A 23902-nucleotide genomic window follows, 5' to 3' on the forward strand; every position below is an offset into this window, starting at 1 on the left:
CTTTAGCCTTAGACTGCTCGTATCCACGCTACTAGGATAGCTGGTCTATAAGGTTGACTTACAACCAATCATCAATAAGGGTTGCTGGACTGATACATAGTGTTCACTAGAATAGTGAGCACTGCATATCAGGCCACCTTCTCACACATTGATGATGTGCTTTTAATTTGTGAGTAAAACTTATTACAAACCTACCAGTTCTAACAACCTTCTCCATTTCTCCAGCTTTCACCCGCGCCCCTTACGGGAAAACCTCCCTTTCGGCCAATATCTACGAGTTCGCAGAAACTGTAGTAGTCTCAGAGATTTTAATATCCAAGCTGATGATCTAACTAAGAAGTTATCACAGAGGGGCTACCCTAAGAAAATATTACAAAAAAGCCGAAAGAGATCAAGAAACAACAATAGGGAGGCTCTTTTGGAAGATCATAATAGAGAGACTAAAACTGAAGTCCCACTAACCTGTGTGACGACTTACAGCAACATTTCCAATGCTGTGAGTAGCTGCATTAGGAAGCATTGGAGAATACTGACAAGTAATGGCAGAAATTGGCAAAAACCTCTATTTTCTTACAAAAGAGAAAGAAGCTTGCGTGATGCTCTTGCACACACCCGCCCCAGAACTGATCAGACTATACATGAACAAACTGTACTGAATGCATGGGGCTTTCCACCTATTACGGGCCATTTCCCTTGCGGGGGTTGCAGCGTTTGTCACCTCACGACCACAGCCAAAGTCTTACATTTGGAAAAGGGTAAAGAATGGCAATTGAGAGGTCACACTAATTGTAATTCAAGTAATGCCATCTACTTGATTACTTGTCCCTGCAGCCTGAGGTATGTGGGTATGACCACCAGGAGGATTAAAATGCGCATTGGTGAACACCGCAGTAATGTGAGGTGTGGTAGGAACACTACTAAATTAACCACCCATTTCCTTGAATATGGCCATGGTCCCAATGATGTTAAGTGGGTGGTAATAGAGCAAATGAACTCTAGTAATGAAGGCACCGTCTTTGAGAAGGAGCAAAGGTGGATATATCGCCTTTCGACACACATACATGGCCTCAACGACGACATCCCGTGGGGTTCGGTCATGCGGAGATAACTGTGTGTTCCATCATTGGTTCCTCCCATTCTGATAACCTTACTCTGATGAAACAAGAACCCAGTCCAGAATGAATCTCTCCTTCCAACCAGTTTGGTTTTTCAATAATTTGTAATTATACAGCCTTCCATTCTTGGTTCACTCCAAAGTAATAATAAGAATTAGGCTGATTCACAATTTAGGTATCAAACAGGTCTCATGATCCTTGAGCGACTCTTTTAATTAATTTGCAAACAATACTCAAAGGGGTTTGGTTGATTAACCTTCCATCAGCTTGCCAAGTACATATACTTTGTTTTTATGCACCATTACCCGTTACTTCCATGATATCCCGGGTATTGTTATCGTTCCATGGTTTTAAAAACATAAAAGTAAATAGTGAGGACCTTTTAATAGTTGGAAGTGGCTATGTGAACATCCCGGGGATTGATACCGATCCAGGGTCAAAATAATAAACAAGTAAATAGTGAGGCCCCTTTAAGCGTATGAAGAGGCTGCGTGTACCACGTGACCGCTAGTCACGTTGGTCGCGTTCTCCCCGTACGTTTGGTTTCTTTACTAAATAACCTCGCCACCCACGTCCTGTTTGCAGTGTCGGGCGGCGGATGTGGTTGCAGTAGGTCTATCGGCGGGGAGCCGCCTAGAAGCAAGTAAGTTTCCTTGTGCCGTGTAATTCCCGTAACTGTGAATTGTACCGATACTCGGTGCCGTGAAGGCAGAGAATATGTATTGTGACGGTCTCCTTTTAAACAACAGATTATCTGGGCGTGAAGATGTTCCCCCTGCCGCCAGCCCATGGAGCTTTCACACTGATAATTACGAGCGAGTTTCTTTTTCCTCACCCCTAATGCGATCGGTTTTACTGGTCCTCCAGTGTTGTAAAGGTGTATTTTAATTTAAATTTTGTGAAACTCCAGCTTTCAGTTGGTTTTAATTTTTGACGAGCACTTTTTGCGCAAGGGTGTATTTATCCTTTAAGTAACGTGTACATAATGTTTTTTCCACACGTTAATGATAGGCTGACAACAGTGGATATTGATTGTAAATCCATGAGTATTGAGACAGCCTTCATTTATTTTGGTCATTGCACATTTGCTGTAACCATACAAGAGGAATTTATTGAGTGATATAAATTGTATACACGTGCATAGATGTGATTATAAATTAGCTGATGTTTGGCCACTCATAATGAGGGCATACAAGTTATATATGCTTGTTTTTATCTTCTATATTTCAGATTTTTGTCTCCCTTAAAGAGGCGAGGCTTTCGGATTAATTTCTCCATATGAACTTTTACAAGATCAGGTTGTATTAGTTTCTTTCTCCACACCATAGGTCTGGATACTCTAATATGTGTCCACCGGGAAGTGAGAATGACTGTTCTGGTCCTGATGAATGCTGAGCTGACCTTGAGCTCTTTAGCAGAAACATGTTGACCATTTTGTCCTTGGTTTGTCACTACCATTAGGACTTATTGGTTCAAATTAACACAACCAATCATTAGTCCACATTTTTTTCACTGGTTTTAATAGAGTTAGAGCTACCCTCTCATTAAAATGGATTGTTTGATGAGTAGCCCACACTCTTTTTAAATCACCCTCAATCACTATTTCTGATTTTCCTTTCAACTACCTGGGACCCAATGAAGACAACTGGCTACCAACTTTTAGTTGGGGCCTGAGGGTCCTTTTAGTTCACACTGAGCACGTGCACTCTGTCTCCTTACTAATTGGTTATCTATTTTTGGTGCCAGCTATCCTATGATTGCCTGAACCTTTGGCTTTCGTTTTCGTTCCCTATATTTGCTGACACTCTTACGTGGATTGTAATATGGAGTATATCCGTCATATGAAATAATGGATTAAGGGTTTCTTGGACATCAATAGGAAAAGTGCTAGCTCTGGGGAGGTCTGGGATGCGTTCACGGCTGGAGTCAGAGGGGGGACATTGAATTACAGTCTGTATCGGCAGGGAAGGGATGCTAATGGAGGAGGAGCTTGCAGCTGCAATAAGGCTGGGAAAACCTCTGGATGATATACTGCTCAGGTTGGCTTTATCTAAGGCAAAAATAGGTGATATTGCAGCAGCTAAGGTAGCGGAAAGGTTTCCTACCAGAAGAGAGCATTGTTACGAGTTTAGCAAGAGATTGGGGCACACCCTGGCATTTCGACTGAGACAAAAGATCACGGCGGGGGAGATGCATGAAATTATAGATAATAGCGGGAATTTGACTGAGGGTCCATCTGGGGTTTGAGATGTATTTCAACAATTTTATAAAAATCTATATAGCGAAGAGCAATCTGTGGAGCAGAGGATATTTCAAGGGTACTTAAGGGAAAGCCCAATATAGAGTATTGCCCCTGAGGATAGGGATACACTGGAGACCCCACCGACACAGGAGGAGATCTATGCAGCAGTGGGTAATCTTTCACCTGGGAAAGCAGGACCGGACCAGATCCCCCTTGAGTTTTATAAAACTTTTTTGGATGCAATTGTTCCAGATCTGGTAGATATAATGCGTCAAGCCCAGCAAGGGAGCTCTGTTTCTGAGTCTTGGGCTGAGGCAGATATTATTGTATTTTAAAAAAAGGGGAAGCCAGCTAGAAGCCCAGGGTTCTATAGGCCTATCACGCTCCTGAACAGTGATGCAAAAATGTTCTCTAAGGCCCTGGAGACCCGCTTACATTTTATCACCACGAAAACAATCCACCCTTGTCAACAGGATGTATGAGGTTACAACGCATACTTTTACCACTCTTACCATTACAACACGGTTTTTACAACGTATACCATTACAACGCATAGTGCTTTGGGGTGCTGGATAGTGAATAGTTCAATTTACTATTCCAACTCCAGTCCCTGTGGACACTAGGGAAGGTGTTGGATAGTAAATTAAACGTATTCCCTATCATAGAGCGCCCCCCCAGCGCAATGCGTTGTAATGGTTTGCGTTGTAATGACTGCCTTGTAATGGTAGTGCGTGGTAAAAGATTCGTTGTAAGGGTTGTATACCTTGTCAACATGGGTTTATACCGGGGAGGGATAAAACGCAGCATATACGTAGGGTTATGACCCTGTTTGATGCAGCTGAAGTCTGCGGCTTTATTAAGGCAATTCAGGCTCTAAATAAAGCACAATCGGCTCATATAAGATTGAATATTATTGCAAAATTATTAATTAAAGTGGGTACAAGGCAGGGCTTCCCATGTTCACCCCTCCTCTTCGCCATATCTATTCATCCTTTGATCAGGAAGCTGGGGGTTAGTATTGGAATAATACCTCTCAGCTATCATGATCTGGAATCAAAAATGTTGGCGTATGCAGACGATGTTGCTGTGGTCACATCCAATGCTCAAACTGCTTTAGCTGCAATAGAAAGTGAAGCACAAACTTTTGCTCGGATCTCTGGGTATCTATTGAATAGGCAAAAGACGCGGATAGTTAAGAATAGTGTGGCTGTATTAGATGACCTGCGGGTGACGGAATCAGCCGTTTATCTTGGTATAGATTTTACACCAGATCTGGGAAGCTGGTAGAGAAAAATATTGAGCCAATACTAACAAAGACTAAAAGATTTCAACAGATTTCATAATCTTCATATGTCACTTGTGGGTCGGTGCTATGTGGCCAAAATGATCTTTTTGCCTAAAGTACTTTACCTGTTCAGGGCAATTCCGTTGGAATTTGAGAGACATTGGTTTATAGCGCTTGAAAATATAGTGAATAGATTTATTTGGGCACACGGTAAAACTAGGAGGGCTGTAAGGTATGTCACTGCCAAGGGAAAGAGGGGGCTGGGCAGACCCAGACTTCAAAATGTACTATTTGGCTGCAGCCTTCCAATATATGAGCAGGCTATTTGGCGAGAATGTCTCAGATCCCTGGTTTAGTATAGGTTTAGTATAGGTTTACCAGATACATACAAGCTATTGCTTGGAGAGGATGGTGTGAACGGCTTTATGAAGTTTAACAAACGTAGTTATTTAAAAAAAAAACAAGAATTCATACTTTGGCAGATGCATTTAAGCTCCGGGCCGCATTTAAAAAGATGATTGGTCTTGGGAGGATACACTTTTATACCCAGTTGTACAGAAAACCCACGTTTCCTGGAATTTTCGCGATGCAACAATGTTAGCATGGGAGGGGAGTGGGCTTCAGAAAGTAGGGCATCATTTAGGTCAGGATGGAATTCGCTCATTCTGTGAAATTCAGGATAAATTTGGTACTGAAAGGGGTACTGAAAGGGGAATTTTTTTCAAATACCTACAGATACGTACTTTTCTTGGTGAGAAAAAGTGCGGGTTGAACGGCTTTAGGGATGTTAAAATTATTGATGTTATAAGAGATAATGATAACTGTACTATCAAGATAATATATGCAGAACTATCATTACTTAAGCTGGATGACCTGGATAATCATTGGAACAAATGGGCAGATAAACTGGGAATAGATGATAATAAATTCCTTGACTCCTTCGAACTGGGACTGGCTATTTTTGTGTTCTGCGGGGCTCCAAGCGCAGCACTTCAAAAACTTTTCTCACTGTACTATACTCCTGCATGGATTGCTCAGTGGGGCGGATGGGAGGGAATCCGGTGTACCTGGTGTGACAGATTGTATGCTGATATAACCCATATGTTTTCAACCTGACCTCGACTGCATACTTTGAGGCGAGCAATTGAAACATTCTCGGATCAAACGTTTAATATGAAAGTTTTGCTTATCCCTGAACTAATGCTCTTAGGGATAGATAGTAATGGCCGTGCTACAGATTTGTATAGCCTCGGCCTGGTTGGATCAAGCAGCACCAACGTTCCAGCAATGGCTTGCCAGGCTTCTAGATGGCACTAATCTTGAAAAGAGGATTTATGAAAGAAAGGGTAAAAGAGGGAGAATGCTTGGTAGGCGAATCTGGGATCCTATTTATAGATGGAAAAGGATATCGCTGTCAGGTGATTTTTCTGATTTATAACAAATTGGTAGTTCTGTAATTTTTCTTCTACGTGATGCTAGGCTTGAACATAATAATACATTTTCTTTTCAGTGAAGTATTGTTTTGTAACTGCCTTAACTGATCTCATGGTTCGTTTGTTGACTTTTGGGCATATTGCAATTGATTAATTTTTTCCTCAAAGTATTATTTGTATGTAACAAAGTTGCTGTTTAATAAAAAAAGAAAAAAAGGAAAGGAGTACATTTAAAACCTGTGCCATTAAATCAAGGTGGTAGGCAATTGAAACCTCTAAGATGAGATAAAACTATTTTTATTAAAGCACCTGTGTTCCCCCATCCCGCTCCTCAGGTGACCTTAAAAGAAAATGCATTTATTTCATCATTCCTAAAGATTTATGTTAGAAATGTTTTTATTAACCTAGTGTGGCAGGCACCTCTGCCAACTCGATAAAACCACTCTGATTAGGTCAAAACGCAGTTCTGGGAGAATCTCAACTCAACCCTGGTAGCCCTGACACAAGCAGCAGGCAAGTCCCAGAGAAGTTCGTCATCAGTGGAAAAAGTATCAACAATTTTAAAGGAAAAAAGAAAGCACAATAAAATGCCCAAACCAATTTAGAAAAATAGAGAAAGATTTAATGAGCAAAAGACCACAAGATCACTAGAGACAGATAAGTGGAACTCCAGATATACATTTTTAACTAATCAATCAGGGGTTTGTTGAGCGCGCTACCCAGCCGGGAGGGTCTCAAGGCACTGAGAAGGGGGTTCGCAGCTCCATTAGTCGAAGAGCCAGTTCTTGAAGGCTTGCCTACAGGGAGGGGTCGAGTCTGATGTCTGCCGGGAGCTCATTCCAGGTTTTGGCCTCAAAGTGAGAGAAGGATCTTCCACCTGCTCTGGCTCTGCGGATGCGCGGTTGGAAGGTCTTAAGAAGGATGCGGAGGGTGTTGAAGCAGCTGGAGGTGATGGTGTAGATCTGTCGGTTCATGGTGAGGGATGAGTAGAGTACGATGCAGAGGTTTTTGTAGTGGTCCAAGGGGGTTGGTGGGCTTCCGAGGGCTGTCGGCCATCAGGTGGTGTCCCATGCTGAAGGGGTGGTTCCGAGTACGAGGACTTCTATCTCCTCAGCGTTGAACTTGAGACAGCTGTTGGTCATCCAGCCGGCGACCTCTTGCATTCCTTACTGGAATTTGAGTCTGGCTGTGGCGGGGTCTTTGGTGAGGGAGAGGATGAGCTGGGTGTCGTCAGCGTAGGAGACAATGTTGAGGCTGTGTTGTCGGATGATGGCGGCGAGGGGAGCCATGTAGATGTTGAAGAGGGTCAGACTCAGTGATGATCCCTGTGGTTCTCCGCAGGTGATTTCCATGGGATTAGAGAGGCAGGGTGGCAGTCTAATTCTTCAGCTTCTTCTGGTGAGGAATGATCAGATCCAGTCTAGGGCTGTTCCTTGTATGCAGGCGTCATGTAATCTGGTGACGAGTGTGCTGTGGTAGACGGTGTCGAAGGCAGTTGATAGGTAGAGTAGGATGAGGGCTGCAGAGTGGCCTTAGTCCAGGAGGGTGCGGATGTTATCTGTGGCGGCTAATAGGGCGGTCTTGTGCTGTAGTTGCTTTGGAATCCGGATTGGGACGGGTCGAGGATGGCATTGTCTTCAATGAATCGTGTCAGTTCCTTGTTGACTGTTTTCTTTGCCACTTTGGCCACGAAAGGGAGGAGCGAGATGGGCCGGTAGTTCTTGAGGTCGGTGGGGTCCGCTGTCGGCTTCTTGAGCAGGGACCTGACTTCTGCGTGTTTCCTGTCATCTGGGAAGCTGCCTGTTCCGAGTGTGGTATTGATGGTTCGTTGTAGTTCGTGTGCAATGGCGGCTCTGTGGAAGAAGTGTGGGGGAAGGGGTGGTGGGGGCCCCTGAGTAGATGACTTTCATGGTTGAGGTGGTGTCTTCAACTGTGATTGGCATCCAGGTGGAGATGGTGGGCTAGCCGGTGCGTCTGGGGGGCGGGCCAGCTGTGGCGTCTGGTAGAAAGTCGAAGTTGTCGTAGAGGTTTTTGATCTTGAGGTGGAAGTATTTCCCAAGTTTGTTGCAGAGGTCTTTGGACGAGGTGATGTCTGTGGCTTCGCTGCGAGGGTCAAGCTCGTCTGCGCATTAGGAGATCCCGGTGTGGAGTTCTCTGGCTGCGATGTTTGCATCGGATGTCGAAGTGTGGTTGTTTCGGGTGAGGGCGGAGTTGAGTTGGTCGTTGGTGACCTTGCTCCAGTTCCTTTGTGGAGGGCGTGGGGCTGGTTTGGGTGCCCTGGGTTTGTCGCCAGTGAAATATACGCAGTAGTGGTCAGTACATGGGGGTGTTTTGTGTGGCTGAAGTGAATGCTGTTACATGCTGCGAAGATGGGGCCAAGAGTGTGTCCTGCCCTGTGGGTCGTGTGGAGACGAGTTGTTTGAGTCCGATGTTGGTGAGGTTGTCACGAAGAGTGGTGTAGTTGGGGTCGCTGGCGTTGTCGAGGTGGAAGTTCAGGTCTCCGATGAGTATGTAGTTCATTGTGGTGATAGTGTGGGGTTTGATGAGGTCGGTGATATTGGAGGCGAAGGAAGCCCGGGGGCTCGGGAGTCTGTAGACAAGGGTTCCCCGGAGCGTCGAGTTGGGGCTGGTCTGGATTTGGGAGTGCAGATGTTCGGCAGAGGGGAAGGTTTCGCTGGAGGTGGAGGTGGTGAGCCAGAGGGTGTTTTTGTCGGCGATGGCCCCCTCCTTGCTGATTGGAGCAGTCCTTCCTCTGGATCTTGTATCCATCCGGGATGGCTGTGTTGATGTCAGGGAAGGAGGGGGTGTTCGTCCAGATCTCCGAGAAGAAGGCGATGTCTGGCAAGAGGGAGTGAAGCACATTTCAGATCTCCACGGCATATATGTTTACGGAGCGCATGTTGAGGAGGATGAATCTTAGGGTGTCGCCAGTGTTGGTTTCTGTGGTGTTTGAGGTTGGGGTGGTGATAAAGGTCTGGTGGCAGTGGAGGCAGGAGAACTGTCTGTGGGTCGTGATAGGTGTGGCCTGTTGGCAGTATCTGAGTCTTCCGGGGTTGAGTGCGGCTGTGTTGTATCGGTCGGTGGGACTAGATGCAGGGTCCCTGGTGCTGGTCGCGGTCGGGTGGCGTACGGGTGCAGACAGGCTTGCCTCAGGCGTGCAGCGGCTGCTATTTAGTAGTGTAGGGGAGGGACGAGCAGCTGGGCGGTGGGAAAACAGGCATGGACAGGGGGAGGGGCTGCAGGGGCAGCAACAGTGGAAAGGAGGGGAAAAGCAGAGCGCGCAACGAGTCAGGGAAACAGAAAATAAACAGAGCAAAAAAAGAAAACAAATTAAGCAGAACAATACTATTGAACCATAGAACAATACAGTAACAGTACAGAGAATTAGAAACAGCTGACCCGAGGCGAGCAGTCCGGCAGAGGCAGGAAGGGGCACTCACGGAGGAACCAGCAGGCACCGGCCTCGAACACCTCCCAGGAGGGGCTGGTGGCTCAATGGCAGCGCCGGAGGAGCGGAGCTGCTGGGGGCAGATTAAACCTGAGAAAGGTTTAAAGGTAAAAATGCATGGCAAATGTCTAGTACTATTGTAAAAATTAAAGTTGGGAGTGAACCTGGACCTTGGCACGATTTCAGGCCAACCTCAATGGAGCGGAGGACCACTGCAACAGACTGGGTGACTCAGTCAAACGTTTTACCTTCAAAACAATTTCGATAACGTTCGGAAAGCATTCCGACCGAATTGATTCCAGAATGCTTTCTGTACGACCCGGCTTGGGGGAGTCAGACTGAGTGATTTGGATGCACCCAGATGCTTCTGGATACGAGTCTGTCGGACTCCCATTGACTTCCATGGGAGCCTGTGTTCCAAACGAGAATAAAGGCTCTCAATGAAGAAAGGGGTGGCTGGCACCCCATGGTGCCTGCCAAACTGTGCATGGTTGGAAAGAGGGGTCCCTTGGGTTCCCCCATGGGCCCCATTTGGAGGACCCTGGGTGAAGGGGGCCTGCTATGGGTCCCCAAAGACCAATCCCGGCAGCCAATTCATTCCAGAGAAAGTGATTCAGAACAGCTGTCCGAATTGATTATCGTACTTGCTCGCTCGGAAAACCGAGACCATAGAGCTTAAGAGTCTCTCTTCCTTGGTATTGAGCATTGTTATCTTGTTCTCTTCATGAGGTAAATATTTACTTTGCTCTCTTTTTAATTCAGGGTTATAATATATGCATTTATTAGGAAAAGGATGCCTGGATGTTGTCGTTTTATTTAGAGTTTTCTCTTCAATATTATTCTCTCATTGCACCGGCTAAACAAACGTCTCTTGGTGCTTAATTGAACGAAGTGGTAGTAATGGGTCATTCTTTTTAAAGTTTATTTCTATTTTCTGTAAGATTTATGTGGCCAAGAGACTTCTCTTGCAACATGCTGCCATAAACATTTGAGTCATCAAAGTCTCCGTCTCAAACTAAGTTAACAATAGTTGGGGGAAATTGGGGAGAATGCCATACTAGCAACAAACATACTATAATTTGTACCCTATTATTTTAGAATGGCCAGCCTATATTATGTAGGGGTACTCACTATTCAGCACTGTCATTCTCATAGATCGGCTCTAGCCCTCTCCTCTTCCTGATTTCACTTACCTTCTTCTCTCTCGCGTTTCTCCATTTGACCTCCCAGCCCACTAGAGGACACTTGATTTGAGGACCTTGGTGCTTGTTCTAATTCATGCATTGTTAATGATATAGGAAAACTGCTTTCATTATGTTTTTCAAAACAAAAGTATTACAATAAAATATCAAGAGCCATGATCTAGCCAAGCTTCTCCTGTGTGTGGTCGTGCCACATCGCGGGCCTTCTTTTGCTCAGGCTGAGCTGTGGGTTTGCCCCCTTTGTATGCAGCTCCTGCTGTTTTTCTAGATCAGAGACCATATCTAACTGGTCTTAGGGGTGGGAACAGATGATTGGGTGGGGCTGGCACATTTGGACTGACAATAAGGCAAGGTATCCCTGGACATGTTGGGAGGTGCAGTGATGCCTGAGTGTTTCTAGGTTAAAGCATTAATGGACACTTCTATTTTCTAATGTGGTAGAGCCAACACTCCTGCTGATGACTGCTGTTGGCATTGTTAAATGTTCACGGGGTCCGCTTGCTCCTTCTCATGCTCAGCATTGCTCAAAGAACGAGAAAAAGACTAACCTGCAAAACAAGAATGAGCAGAACATGTAGATTTCTTGTGGGTATCTCCAATATGAGGTAAGCACAAGCAGGATGACGAGCACCAGCCACGTTAGAATATGAATTTGGACAGAATGTTTTATGCTCATGGGCTGGAATAGGGCTAAGTTCAGACACCAATCTTGCTGTGTCTGGCCATACCCCCTCATGCAGATTGAGGCTAAATTACTGCCACGTGTGACAGGTTATGTGGTTATTTAACCTCCCCACGTAGTTAAAATCTTTCTAGAGCAGTATTCAGCCCCTGTACCACCGCACACACACAAATTAGTCCTCTTTCACCCAGGCCTGCTTTTGTTTTCCCAAGGCTACAATTTGAATGATGAGGCTGTCAAACCAGAGCTCTGAACTTTGTAGAGGCTTGTTTGACTCTTCGCGTAGTATCTCAGAGAGTCACTAAAAATATGTCTGCACTGGATCATGTGCGCTGCCTTTTCTATTAGTTTTATGAATTCCCACGCAAGCGCTACCTGGTAACTCTTTTAAAAAAACTTAATTATACACAAATCAGAACGGCACTAATGTATTTACAACTTTTGCATAGTGACAGTATCCTCCAAATTAAGGAATTTTTAAAACTAACAGTTAAACTGAGAAATTGTCTGGACCAGTAATGACTCGCTGTGAATTTTGTATTATTTATATCTTCATTTTCTGTTCTGACCTTATTCTGTGGAAGAAAGCATATTTTTTCACTTTTGGCACTTTACATGATATGTGTTTACATCTTTTTGTGTGATAAGAATTTTGTATTGTATATGTACTTTTATGGTTTGCAAAATATAGTTTTTATTGATTGATTGATATTAGTTTGAAACATAATCCAATTTATTTATAAATATTATAATAACTAGGTATGTATAGGGTTGTATCTTTTTTACAAACTCAATTATCAAAATGTCCTTCTCTTATATGTGTACAGCGACTGTCAACACTGCGGATTGTGTCCCGTTTAATGGTCGGTGAAAAGGTGATGTGAAGGCGATATAAAAATAAATACAAAACCAAATTATTACATTTTAATACTAGGGTAGTCTTAGGGGCCGAATTGCCTTTTATTCAAACCAAGAATAATTTTCTTCGTACAGGAGGGGACTGCTAGCCTAGAGGTCATATTAGATTACATTCAAAGTAATAGAGTAAATCTCTACTACACCTATAGGGCACGTCTCCTCACAGCCAGGCGCAAGGAGACACACACTTTAAGCATAAAGAAATCTGGTTCCGAATGTAATTTGGCTGTCCAATATTCTCGTTATCTTGATCACGAACATGCAACAAGGCACAATCTATGTAAATATAGCCTTAAATAGTAATGACAACTCTGGCAAATTAGTGTGACATAATTTATAGTCGCTTGAATCAAACTGAACATATTTAACCATTGGCGATGACGGAATACATAGGAACACAAGTTGTATGAAGCAAATTTCGTTTCTTGAAAAAAAACATGGGAGCTAATAGATTAATTAAACTTTTTCAGCTTTGATAATACATCATAAAAAAACACACAGACTGCACCAGTTCACTTGCAAAGACCATTACATGAAAAATAGCGCATTATTTCAGTTAGACTAGCTTCGCATAATCAAGAGAAGGATATTCTGAAGTGTGGGATAACTAAGAGAAATTAGTCTGTTTCTCTATTTCTCCACTTGTCAAAAAAGGTACCTAAATCGTGGACTTTATTATTCTCTTAATTTACTGCACCATCTGTTTATCCTCCCTGCCTGCAGTTTTTAGTTAGCATAGTGACTAGCAATAACTAAAGATGTACAGCATTAAGGAAGCCTAGGCGAAATGTAGATTATACAAGCATAATTAGCGAAAGTTTTGGAATTTCACATTACGCTTGCTACGCACAATTCCTGAAATAAAACATTTCACTTAAATATACACTATTCACAGTAAGCAAATTGCCACAGATGCTTCATTCGAAACCAAGAAACAGTTTGCTCTAAAATATTACATTAAATGATGGATTAGCATTTTCCTTAAGTATGCATAATTTTCGCAAAATGTTTGGTAATAATGCTAAAGCAAATTACGTGAATTCCTCCAACCTATACTTTACAGCTACCAGCTTTGCACTTTTTTTAATACAAGGCTGATATGTAAAAAAAAAAAAGAAAAAGCTCGAATAGGAGCTCTGCTTGGGAGCAGCTATGTTCCCATTGACATACAGAGTGTCGCAGTAGGACCAAGCACTTATGAGTTGCATGTTTACCATTTATGCGTACTGAGCGAGTTGAAAAAGTGGGGATGGGGGAAGATACAGCTCATAGTTATTTATTCATTTATTTATATTTTTATTTATTTGCAGTTTTATATAATGTGACAAGACAAAAAATGTGTGCGAGTGATTTACATTAGCTCAGTTTCATACTGCATGCAGGCAGTTTACATAGGAGCCTTGAGTTACATCAGCCAAAAAAAACTCTGCAGCTGGATGTCCTGCAGGACATGTGGCTGCAGGAATTGCTCCCCTGTGGTGAGATGTTGCCAGACAGTGGCAGAGGGCTTGGTTGTGAAGGGGTGTTTTTCCTCCTTGAGCAGGATGGCCTGGAGGGCTTGTGCTTGGCTCCTTCCCGAGCTTTAAAGGATGCCTACTCTGTCACTGGTAGATGTAGCTAACATCTAGCCCTGCCTCACTTTGTCTTGCTAGTCAGCATGGCTTCAAAACCGGGATGGCGGAGGGGGGCAGCTCCAGGACTGGTTTGGAGTAACCCTAATGGAGGGTATGCCCACTATCATATCAACTCAGTGTGGCCACAGGGAGCTTTGACCAGCTGAACAAAGGTTCTGTCATGTTGTATTAAGGAGGAAAACGACACTGGGATACAATACAGTGAAACACACAGCACATGCTTCAAAAGTTGGTAGGGTCACTGCTCAGAACATTTACCCCATTGTCTAGAGAGAGGCCAGGAGTTTCCCCACACCCACAGGCTGGCATGGGGCATAAATGTGGCCTCCCCAGCACCCTCCTTGAAACATGTCCGGACCTGTGAAGATCAGAAGGACTGCCCTGCTGTCTGAAGCCTGTAGGAAGACTGGGCGTGCTTGCCTTGAATCTAGGACCCCAGAAGTGACTCCAGGCATCAGATGGCTTATCTCTTGTTTGAGCTGCAGGGATAGAAATTTCTAGAGGCCTCTCCCTCTGCAACTGCCAGCTGACCAGTTCCACCTGGATCAGCCCTGGACCCTTCTGGCTTCTGGAGCCTCTGCTGGACTGAGTCCTAACCCCCAGGGGTTGTCCCTGGTCCTAGACCATTGATTGGTATTAGAGTGTACTCCTCCTGTCCCAAAACTGCAGGAACTGGGACTTTGCCAAGCTTCTGCCTGGGTGCAGACTTTGGGCTTCACACACTCTGAGCTTTCCTGGCTTCTTTGATGATTGCGCTTGAACCCCACTGTTCAGCAACCAATCATCGTCAAACCCCACTTGAGATCCAGGTTGCAGCTTGACCCGCCTACGACTCATTTACAACCACTTCTTTTTCTTTAAAAGTTTCTAAGTCCAAAGGTAAACTTTCAGCCGGGACAAACCTGGTCCCTGTATCCAACACGTGCTCCATTGTGGTTGACCCAGTTTAGTGAGACCAGATAACTGCGATTGCCACATTGTGCTTTTCAGAGGGTTGTGATTTTTGGCGATAATAAAACTTTACAAATTTATCTCCAGTTCTACGTATTAGATTTTTGTTATGCTGGCGTAATTTTATTTATTAAAATAAACTTTATTTTTCTAAATTAGTTTGGAATTTTTCTTGTTGCTTTTTCACTTTAGTACTGTTTGATTGATGCATAAATACTTTATACATTGTCTCGAAGTTAAGCCTGATTGTTTTGGCCCAACCAACCAGAGGGTTAAGCAGACCTCTATTTAGTGACTTTAATTGTTCTACTTGACAAGGGTTGAGATGATTACTTTGGAAGGGTTCTCACCCCTTTCAGCTTCCAAATTCTTACATGGATCCTCATAACTTCCTGTAATCCTGGAAGGCTTTCACGGAATACCTGTTGGGCAGCGAGTTCCTTGCCTTCTAGACTCCTTTAATTCAAAACGTGCTCCATTAACTGTCTTAAAACAGCATTCTAGGCCTAAGTTTATGAACTGAAGTCATGCACACAATATGCTGGACCTTTTTGAAGAGATTCCATTTCCCATGTGTTTCACAGTAACTGAAGGAAATACTCTGTCAAAAACATTTGCTCTGCAGGTACTTAACTTCTGGTTCTGTAACATGGTGTTACCCTTATTTCTTTATTTAGCCACTAGAGTGGAACTGCTTTCTGTGAGGGTAATATTTCAGATGTCTGTTAGAACTATAAGGGAAAGTGCAGAAATAAATGATGAAAGCATATTCTTCTGAAAAATGCCTGCTACATCCCTTTCGAGTGTGTGTGACTTCCCCTTTCCAGCGCGTGTGACTTCCCCTTTCCTCGCCGTTCTCTTTAAGGTTTCACCTGCTTCGGTGAGTTATCCAGAGCGTGCTGTTCCCTGCAGTTCTGCATAACAGTGGCCCTGGGGCCATCTATGTCACAGCAAAACCTTGTTGCCCTTGTTATTGCCAATGCGGTATGATACTTTTACTGCTGTGTGTGCTGTTCTTGTAGTTCTTGGTTTATATTATTTGTGACAACCATTGGCAACATTGAAATTGAAAGAAAGATGTTATACGTGTCTCAGTGCACAGCCTGTTCTGCCAATGTTTCTAGAAGGTTCTTCTTGAGGTACGCCCATTTTCCGTCAGGGATCCTACCAGTCACTTCCATACCTTCAGATCATAGCAACGCTCCAGCAGATCAGTTAAGAAAACAAATCGGTACATCCATCAGCCAGTTCTTACAAACACTATTACAGGTGGAAGGTCTGGCGGGTATCTATATATAGTTTATGTTGCTTTGTATCTGCTAATTTGTCAGTTTTGATGGTTTAAGGTAGTTGTGGCGCAATACCACATTTTGCACTAGTCCTGAAAATAACAGTGTATAGGTAGCATACCTTTTTTATTTCTAAATTCTCAAATGGGGTTCTTTTGATTATATTTTAATTGTATCTTTTTCAAATTGCCACTCCCTAATTGCGCTTGTAGATTATTTAGTCAATAATGCAGAAAACATGGTCCTACTTTTATTTCATATAAAAAGTGACAAGAGCCGAGAAGAAACGTAGATCTATCAAAACGCTTCTTGCTTTGAAACTCTGGCTTTGTCTGTCCTACATTTTGTTCACTTCCTACATGATAGATGAGAAATGTTAACAAAGAGGCTAGTGCAAGCAATACGGCGTGAAAGACTGTGTGTATCATCAATAAAAGTATAGTATTTCCTTAGGAATCAAGTGGCTTATTTATCCTTTTGCTGCACAGTGTGAAATAGATAACTCGGCCCACAAAAAATGTAATTGTAGTTTAATGCCTACTTTCGTTTTACTGCAGTTGACTTAATTTATCGGAAACTATTTTTTCTAGACTTGGATGTTCAGTGTATCAGTGGTTGTATTGGTAGTAGTATACTTTTTTGTTTAAGCTTTACATTAAACTATATACAATCATTATTTTACATAAGAAATATCTCAGAATCTTTGCTACAAAGTATACATTAACAGTGATGCTGATTAGTTAAGTATTTGCCTGCCAGAGTTTGATGGCCTGCCTCATGAATTATACAAGATTACCCATCGCGTATACTGTGCCACCTTTGGAGCAAAATAAAACAGCATCTGATATTGCTCTTATCCCTTCTACATTAGAGTCTAGTAGGGCTGAACAGAGGCGCACCAGGGGCCCGATGTAGGTAATGGGGAAATACCGAATTCTGAATACCGAATTTTACAGATTCGGTATTTAGAAATCGATATTTCAGATGAAGCTAAGAATTCGGTAAAAAATACTGAATTCTTAATATTCGTTATTACCGTATCTGTAATTGAGATTCGGTAATAACGAATACCTACCCATTCATTCCTATGGGCTTGGAGGCCCATAGGAATGAATGTGAAGACATTCGTTATTACCGAATCGGTAATACCAGGAGGTATTTCAAGGGTGTCAGGTGGACACCCTGTTGCACCCCTGAAATGTGCATGTGTGTACATGGGGCGCACATACATGCCCTAAGGGCATGGATGTGTGCCACATGGCACTTTAAAATAGCAAAAAAGTGCTTTTTGAAAGGAAATCGCTACTTACCACCAACTTAAAGTTAGTGGTAAATAGCGATTCCATAAGGCTGAGGTGCACTGTTTTAAGTGCTACCTACATTGCATTTAAGGAATCAGTATTACTCCTTAAATGCAATGCCAATATGGAATCCGTATTAAGGAATCGGTATTTACCGATTCCTTATTACCGATTCCTTTCCTACATCCCACATGGCTACATACCGGTCGGTAAGATTGAATGAAATTTACTGTATTTCCCCGTTACCGACCGGTATTTGCCCACCTACATCTGGCCCCTAGTCATCAATAGACTCTGGCTGACTTACACATTATAGATGACGTGTTGATGCTGCCCTTCAATTTCCATGCACCAGCAAGAAGCCATCTAGAGCAAATATATTCTGGTGGCAAATATAAGGACAAAAAAATTAAAAAAAAAAAAAAAAAAAAAGAAGCCTTAAAAGGGAGATAAAGAAACCTTTATACTGGAGCCGCAGATTAAAATCGAGATAAGGTTGCCTTAAATTAGATAAGGTGTCGGTGGTGTATTTCCTATTCCTAAATCTGGAGGTAGCGTCAATATCCCTACTCTGGGCTAGGCTTTTTACTCCCTTTCCCTTTTTTAACACTGGTTTATGCACTGTTCTAGGCATAGATGCTATTGTCGCCATCAAGGAGAGTTTATAATCTTCCAGCTTGTCTTCCTGTTACCTTTCTGAAATGCTCCTTCCGAAGATGTGCTAAATGAGTTGATGACAAGTGATGTTAAAGTGTGGGTTCCTGCCTCCTTGGGCGCCATGAAATACATGATCTGATTAATGTCAACAAAAGCAGATAGAAGCATCAAACGTAGCTCTTGCCCCAAGCTTTTTAGGGCCTCGTTTGAATACAAGATTACTCCTTTCCATGACTGTAGAACCAGGCCCAACTGTATAAATGAATTAAACATAGTTGTTAGGATCAAGCCCCCTTTTTGGGAGATTTAGCTTCTTTAGGGCAGCGGGGAGCCCTTTAAGATCAGTAGCAAGCGAGGATTTAACATTTTTCATTAGTTTCACAGTGTCTATGCGACTGATTCCAAGTTTGGACATGTCTCCTTGATCTACTGAACTGTTCTTGCCTGGGTCAGTAATCTTGTACAGCACCATTAGGTGCTTTTTCTATTGATCGCATGTTATTTAGTAATCACACCCAACTTTCAAGTTTTTAGTGCCCCTACCATCTACGACCCAATTTTTTTTAGTAATTTTAGTTTCTATTGTGGTGTGCAGCTCTGCCTATTTGCGTTCTTAGCCAGGTTTTTAATATGGCGAATTTCGGTTCTTAGCCAGGTTTATTTCGTTAAAGGTGTTTTTGTGATTTGAATTTAAACTCTGTAGAATGCTTTAATGCTGAGGCATGTTGAAGAACAGGCACTGTAGATTACAGTATCTAGAGAGAAGTAGGAATCGTGATATCAGTTGTGATATATTGAACCAATGATCCTCCCATAATGTAAATTTCCCGCGAACAGCCAAAACAAAAACAAAATTGCTTTTTTTGAAAAGGGCTGATCTTTGCAACTCTTATACTAGCGGTCTAATCATATACATTTTTTTTCAAAAAGACACACTGATCAGGTCTATGAAAGGTGTTAATTGAGACTTTTGATTAAATAACCATTAAGCTTTGGAATGACCTAAAACAACCGCTTGCACTGGGCCAGGGACAGACATATTTGCATATAGCCAGGTTCTGAGCTCGGATGGTGCAGTGAGCTAAATAACGGTGATGGATCAAGCCCTGATCTTTGGACTGGGTAAGAGTGGTCTGCTTAATTCAGACACTCTGTTCATCACCACCCCCTTTTCTGAATCCTTAATCCAAAAGGGGCAGAGGCTTAACTTCAATTGCTATAACACATGATTTATTTAGCTTTCAGTTGGCTCCAAAGATACATTTACAGATTCTTTTCAAATGAGTTATGCATTTGAATTACAAGATGCATTAAATTAATTATAACCCTTATTTATAGCACACATTTTCATACTAAAGGATGATTCTCATTGTGTACAGCGTTAAATTAAGGGTACGATAGGGAGTTACATTGTTTGACACTACATTGCATTTGCATTTCTTAGTACCATGTTTAATTTTTTATCGTTCATGAAAGTCAGAACCACTTGAATTTACTAAAGTTGATAACGTTTTGTTTTCGTCCAAGGTATGGTCTCTATAGTAGCCAAACAAATAGATTTTCTTTTAAATTTCACCTTATGTTAACTATGATTACATGAAGTACTGCTTTCCATATCATTAATCTGTGTGGAGTGCAGCATAGACATCTGTGGTGCATGGGGCCTAAACACAAAGGCATCTCCTCATCAGCTTACTGGTACATCTCTAAGGGTGCCAGCAGATATAACCTTTTAGGGTCCCCTCGCCAGATTTTGCTAGAGGACAGCCCATACTTGTGTGTAATGTAAATTGTCTTGTAAAGCGCACTGCTACCCGGAGGCGTCCTGGTGCTATAGACCGCTGGGGAACCCGTCCTGGCTTTCCCTGTGAGATGTTCCCTAATGGGTATCTCCAAGGTGAAACCAGGCATCCCCGGCGTCTGAGGGGGGCAGTTGTGGAGATCAGGCAATCTAATGCCCAGAGTTGCCGAGTTTGATCCCTGGTTAGAGTAGGCACCGAGGCGAGAATTATCGAGTCCGCTGACCCTGGTTCACGACCCTGCCGCCTCGGGAATTGAACCCTGGTCCCGGGCTGTCCTCTGCTTCCGGGTCTGCCGCCTCTAACCAGTGAGCCACACCACTCCACTATGTAATATCACGGTCTACCATGCAGTCCAGTGGAGAATCAATTATAGGTATATCAAATGTGAGTCTTAAAAACTATCACCTTTTCAAGCTATAAGGGTTTCTAAAATACCTTTCTCAGTGCCACCATTCACCCTGCCTTGTTACTGAGTGTTGTGCTTTTATAGATATAATAAGATTCAATGAAACTAGTGTTTTATTCTTCAGAAAGCTGCATTAACTAAGCCGTGAACACTAGTAAATGAGCCTCTAGAACTGTACACTGGCCTTCTAGCATTAGCAAGAAACCAGCAAAGTTTGTAAAAAAAAAAAAAGAAAGAAAAATCCTGAACGCTTAAAAAGAAAAGTCCTCAAGGGTAACATTCTTAAAATTGCAACAGTGCACTTATTATTTTCCCTTGAAATCACAAATTTGGATAATAATGTGTGCTTTGCAAAACAATTGGAATAGCAGAAAATGATGAACAGAAAGGTTTACTCTTACTACATTCTTCAATTGCCTCTGATTTACCCTTCTGCGTGAACTGCTTCTGAAAGTTAATAGATGTGTGCGATTTTACTTTTAGGTATGGCTGATAACCAGAAGCTTTTTAAATTTATGTATTTTTTTTAATTTTACACATTAGGTTGACAAGACAAGTTCTCCATCAAGGCGAAGACGGAAGAATGGAATTTTGCATCCTGAAAAAATTCAAACTGATCAACCTACATTGGTAAACACAAAAAGGCCCAAAACACGTGTTGCTGTATTTTTGTATATGTTTCTGACAGACGCAGAAAGCAATAAGAAGTGGATTCTTTAGATTGTAAATTAATAACATAGGTAATCATATGCTTTATTAACTTGGGAACTATATCCTCTTTAGGAAACTGATGTTGAGGATTTACTGTATCTCTGGTTACATGCTGAAGCAAAATGTAATAGGCAATTAACATACATTAGTAATTGGTGTTAGAGGACAAATAGATATGCCCCATTGAGGGAGAAAGAGGCAGCAGTAGAGTTGCAAAAATGAGATGATATTTTTTGGGTGGAGAGGGTGTTAAGGAAGGTGGCACTATTTGTGTTCAGAAAGGCATTGACATGGACTTTGCCCTGGCTCTCTGTATTCTTTTGTTTGACCAGGAACTGCACACACAACAGCAGTCATTTATTCGATGAGTAGCTGCATTTTCTATCTGCGGAGCGCAATGTCCAGGCCATAAATGAGGTCTCTTGCTCTATAAAGAGATTCATAGAAGAATAGACCAACTGGGAAGTTACTGTGTCACTGAATGGAAGAGCGTGGTCTTCAGCGCCCTTCAAAATTTGACTAAATTGGTTTCCAGTTGAGGGACACCAGAAGCTAATTACACCAGCTCACACCCAGAACATGGGAGGTTTCGCCACCCCATTTCTTTTTATTGGCCCCAAAGGTCATCAGAATAAGCTTAGGGTCTGAACTCTTGAGTATTCAGTGGACTGTATCGATTAAAGTTGCTATCTGTAACGGGCGGATGGACTATTTGAAGAAAGCAAAGAGCCTTGAAGGTGTTCAATTTCCTCACAGGCAGCCAATGCAAGCATTGGATATGGTTATAAACATCCTCAAACCAAGACCACAGGATAACATCTGTATCAGTACTATAGATATGCTGCAGTTCGAGAAGTGTTTACTAGTCAATCCTAAGAGATCACATTCCACAATCCGCTCTTGAATGTATAAAAGCATTGACCAAAATGACCTTCTGATTGAACGCTCGAAAAGTAACGAGTCTCTGAAGCTCCCTAAGATGGAAAAAACAGGACTTGGAAATCATAGTCATGTTGACGTAAGGTAAGGGCAGAATCAATATACACCTCATGCTATTATGTCACTAAAGCAGTAGTTGGAAAGACATCCTAAGTCTCAGGCCAAAGAATGCAAACCTGCAGAATGGAGCTAGTGTGGGTCAACAAAATCTAAATTTCAGGTGGATTCTGGTTCACATGATTTATGTTCCTCCTTTGTATAATAGTCTGCAGTGCCAGGTGTAGATCAAATACTTGTCCCTTACTCACTGTGTATGAACTCAGCAAACTCTGTATATCATCAGTATACATGATGAATTACAACCCCATACCATAGAATATATGCACCAAAGGCAACATGTCAATATTAAAAAGCCGATAAAAAGCATCTGGGCCAGCATGGAACCTGTGGCACACCCCAAGGCACCTATCTGCTGCCAGAGGTTATGGAACCGGGCTGAACCAGAAGAACTCTCCTTGTGAGAAAGGAATATTCCCACTGCAATGCACACATGAATGGCAAGCTCAGAAAGCTGAGAAAGTAATATCTTGTTTAGACTATGCCAAAAGCCACTGACCAATTTAGTAAGATCAGAGCACCAACTTTTTGCAAAATACTTCTCCGGTAATCGGGATCCAATAACACAGCTGTCTCTGCACTATTGTTGGGGCGAAAGCCAAGTTGAAAGGATTTTAAGAGCTCATTGGGTGGGTGTAGCGTCATTCAAGGAGAATTTAGGGGCACACTGAGTTTTCAGCCAAGCAGATCTTAGACAATTACAATTTTCTTTTGGCTGATCTCAAAGGCTGGAAACCTTTGTGGAGTAGACACTTTTATAGCACCTTGGAATCTGAATCAGTGGTTCTCCACAAAGCAATCTTAGAATACCATTTGCCAGATAGTCTTGAACTTTGTAAATCTTAGATTCTATGGTGAAAGTTGTATTTGGAGTGGCATCCGTGGCCCATATAATATGCTGAATAGGTGAGGTAGGGTTTACTCTCAGATAGGGCTGATTTAGTAGAATGGTTTTGATGAAATGCCAGTGTTTATTTATGTATGAATTTTACCCAAAGCCTAAGAATGTATTTGACATGAGAAGGATCCGTGATTGGTGGTAGACCACAAAACCGCAAATGGAAAATGTTGTTCGGTAATGATAACTCCAAGGAAAGGAATTATTTCTCAATTGTTATACATCACTCAGGCTGAAAATGAAATCCATTTTGTTCAATAACCTGAGTGATGCCAGGAACAACTTGAACAAAGTTGAATGAATCCAAGAAATGTGATAATTGAAACTAAATACAAGTAATGTTGTCTTATGAGAATATTGTGTTGGGAGACGAAGCCTTTAATCTGTGGGCAAAGTGTGAAGCTACATGAGTTTGCAAGCCATCACAATGAGTCATTGAAAGTAGAAGCGGGTGCCTATAGTTAAAATATAACATACCTTAGTTGAAGCTGAAATATTTTCCACACCACCAGTAGTAAGACCTGAAACGAATTTCACCATAAAGGCAAATCGAAAAATCGGCAACAGACGAAGTTTACAGTCCATAGGCATGGCCCTGATTAGATGGCTATTCGTGATGATGGAGCATTAATTAAGGCGGAGGGGGGGGGTGTAGATAATCAAGCAAATTCGAAGCCAGAAAGTGAGAGGAAATGCTTTAAAGAAGAAAAGAATGACAAAGATTCTCTTCCCACAGGCCAGCGATGATTTGATAATCTTGCGTATACTAAGGAGAGAAGATTACTCATGGATGATTTTTTTGGGATGCAAAACTGGCCCCTGTCCCAGGCAGTGCACGGATGTGCACAGCAGGGCTTGCCATAGACATTCCT

The 23902-nt window shown here is 42.5% G+C and overlaps 1 protein-coding gene across 3 annotated transcripts in view; it reads left to right on the plus strand.

The window, feature by feature from the left end:
* Nucleotides 1-23902, plus strand: part of MYZAP (myocardial zonula adherens protein) — a 464263-nt gene that overhangs the window by 146336 nt on the left and 294025 nt on the right. For all 3 annotated transcript variants that reach the window (XM_086958378.1, XM_086958376.1, XM_086958377.1), the window contains exon 3: nt 20909-20995. In XM_086958378.1, coding sequence (XP_086814504.1) covers nt 20909-20995 — 87 coding nt within the window. The remainder of the gene's footprint in view (nt 1-20908; nt 20996-23902) is intronic.

Source organism: Lissotriton vulgaris, chromosome 2_1 (assembly GCF_964263255.1).
Source record: "Lissotriton vulgaris chromosome 2_1, aLisVul1.2, whole genome shotgun sequence".
Classification (NCBI taxonomy): Eukaryota; Metazoa; Chordata; class Amphibia; order Caudata; family Salamandridae; genus Lissotriton; species Lissotriton vulgaris.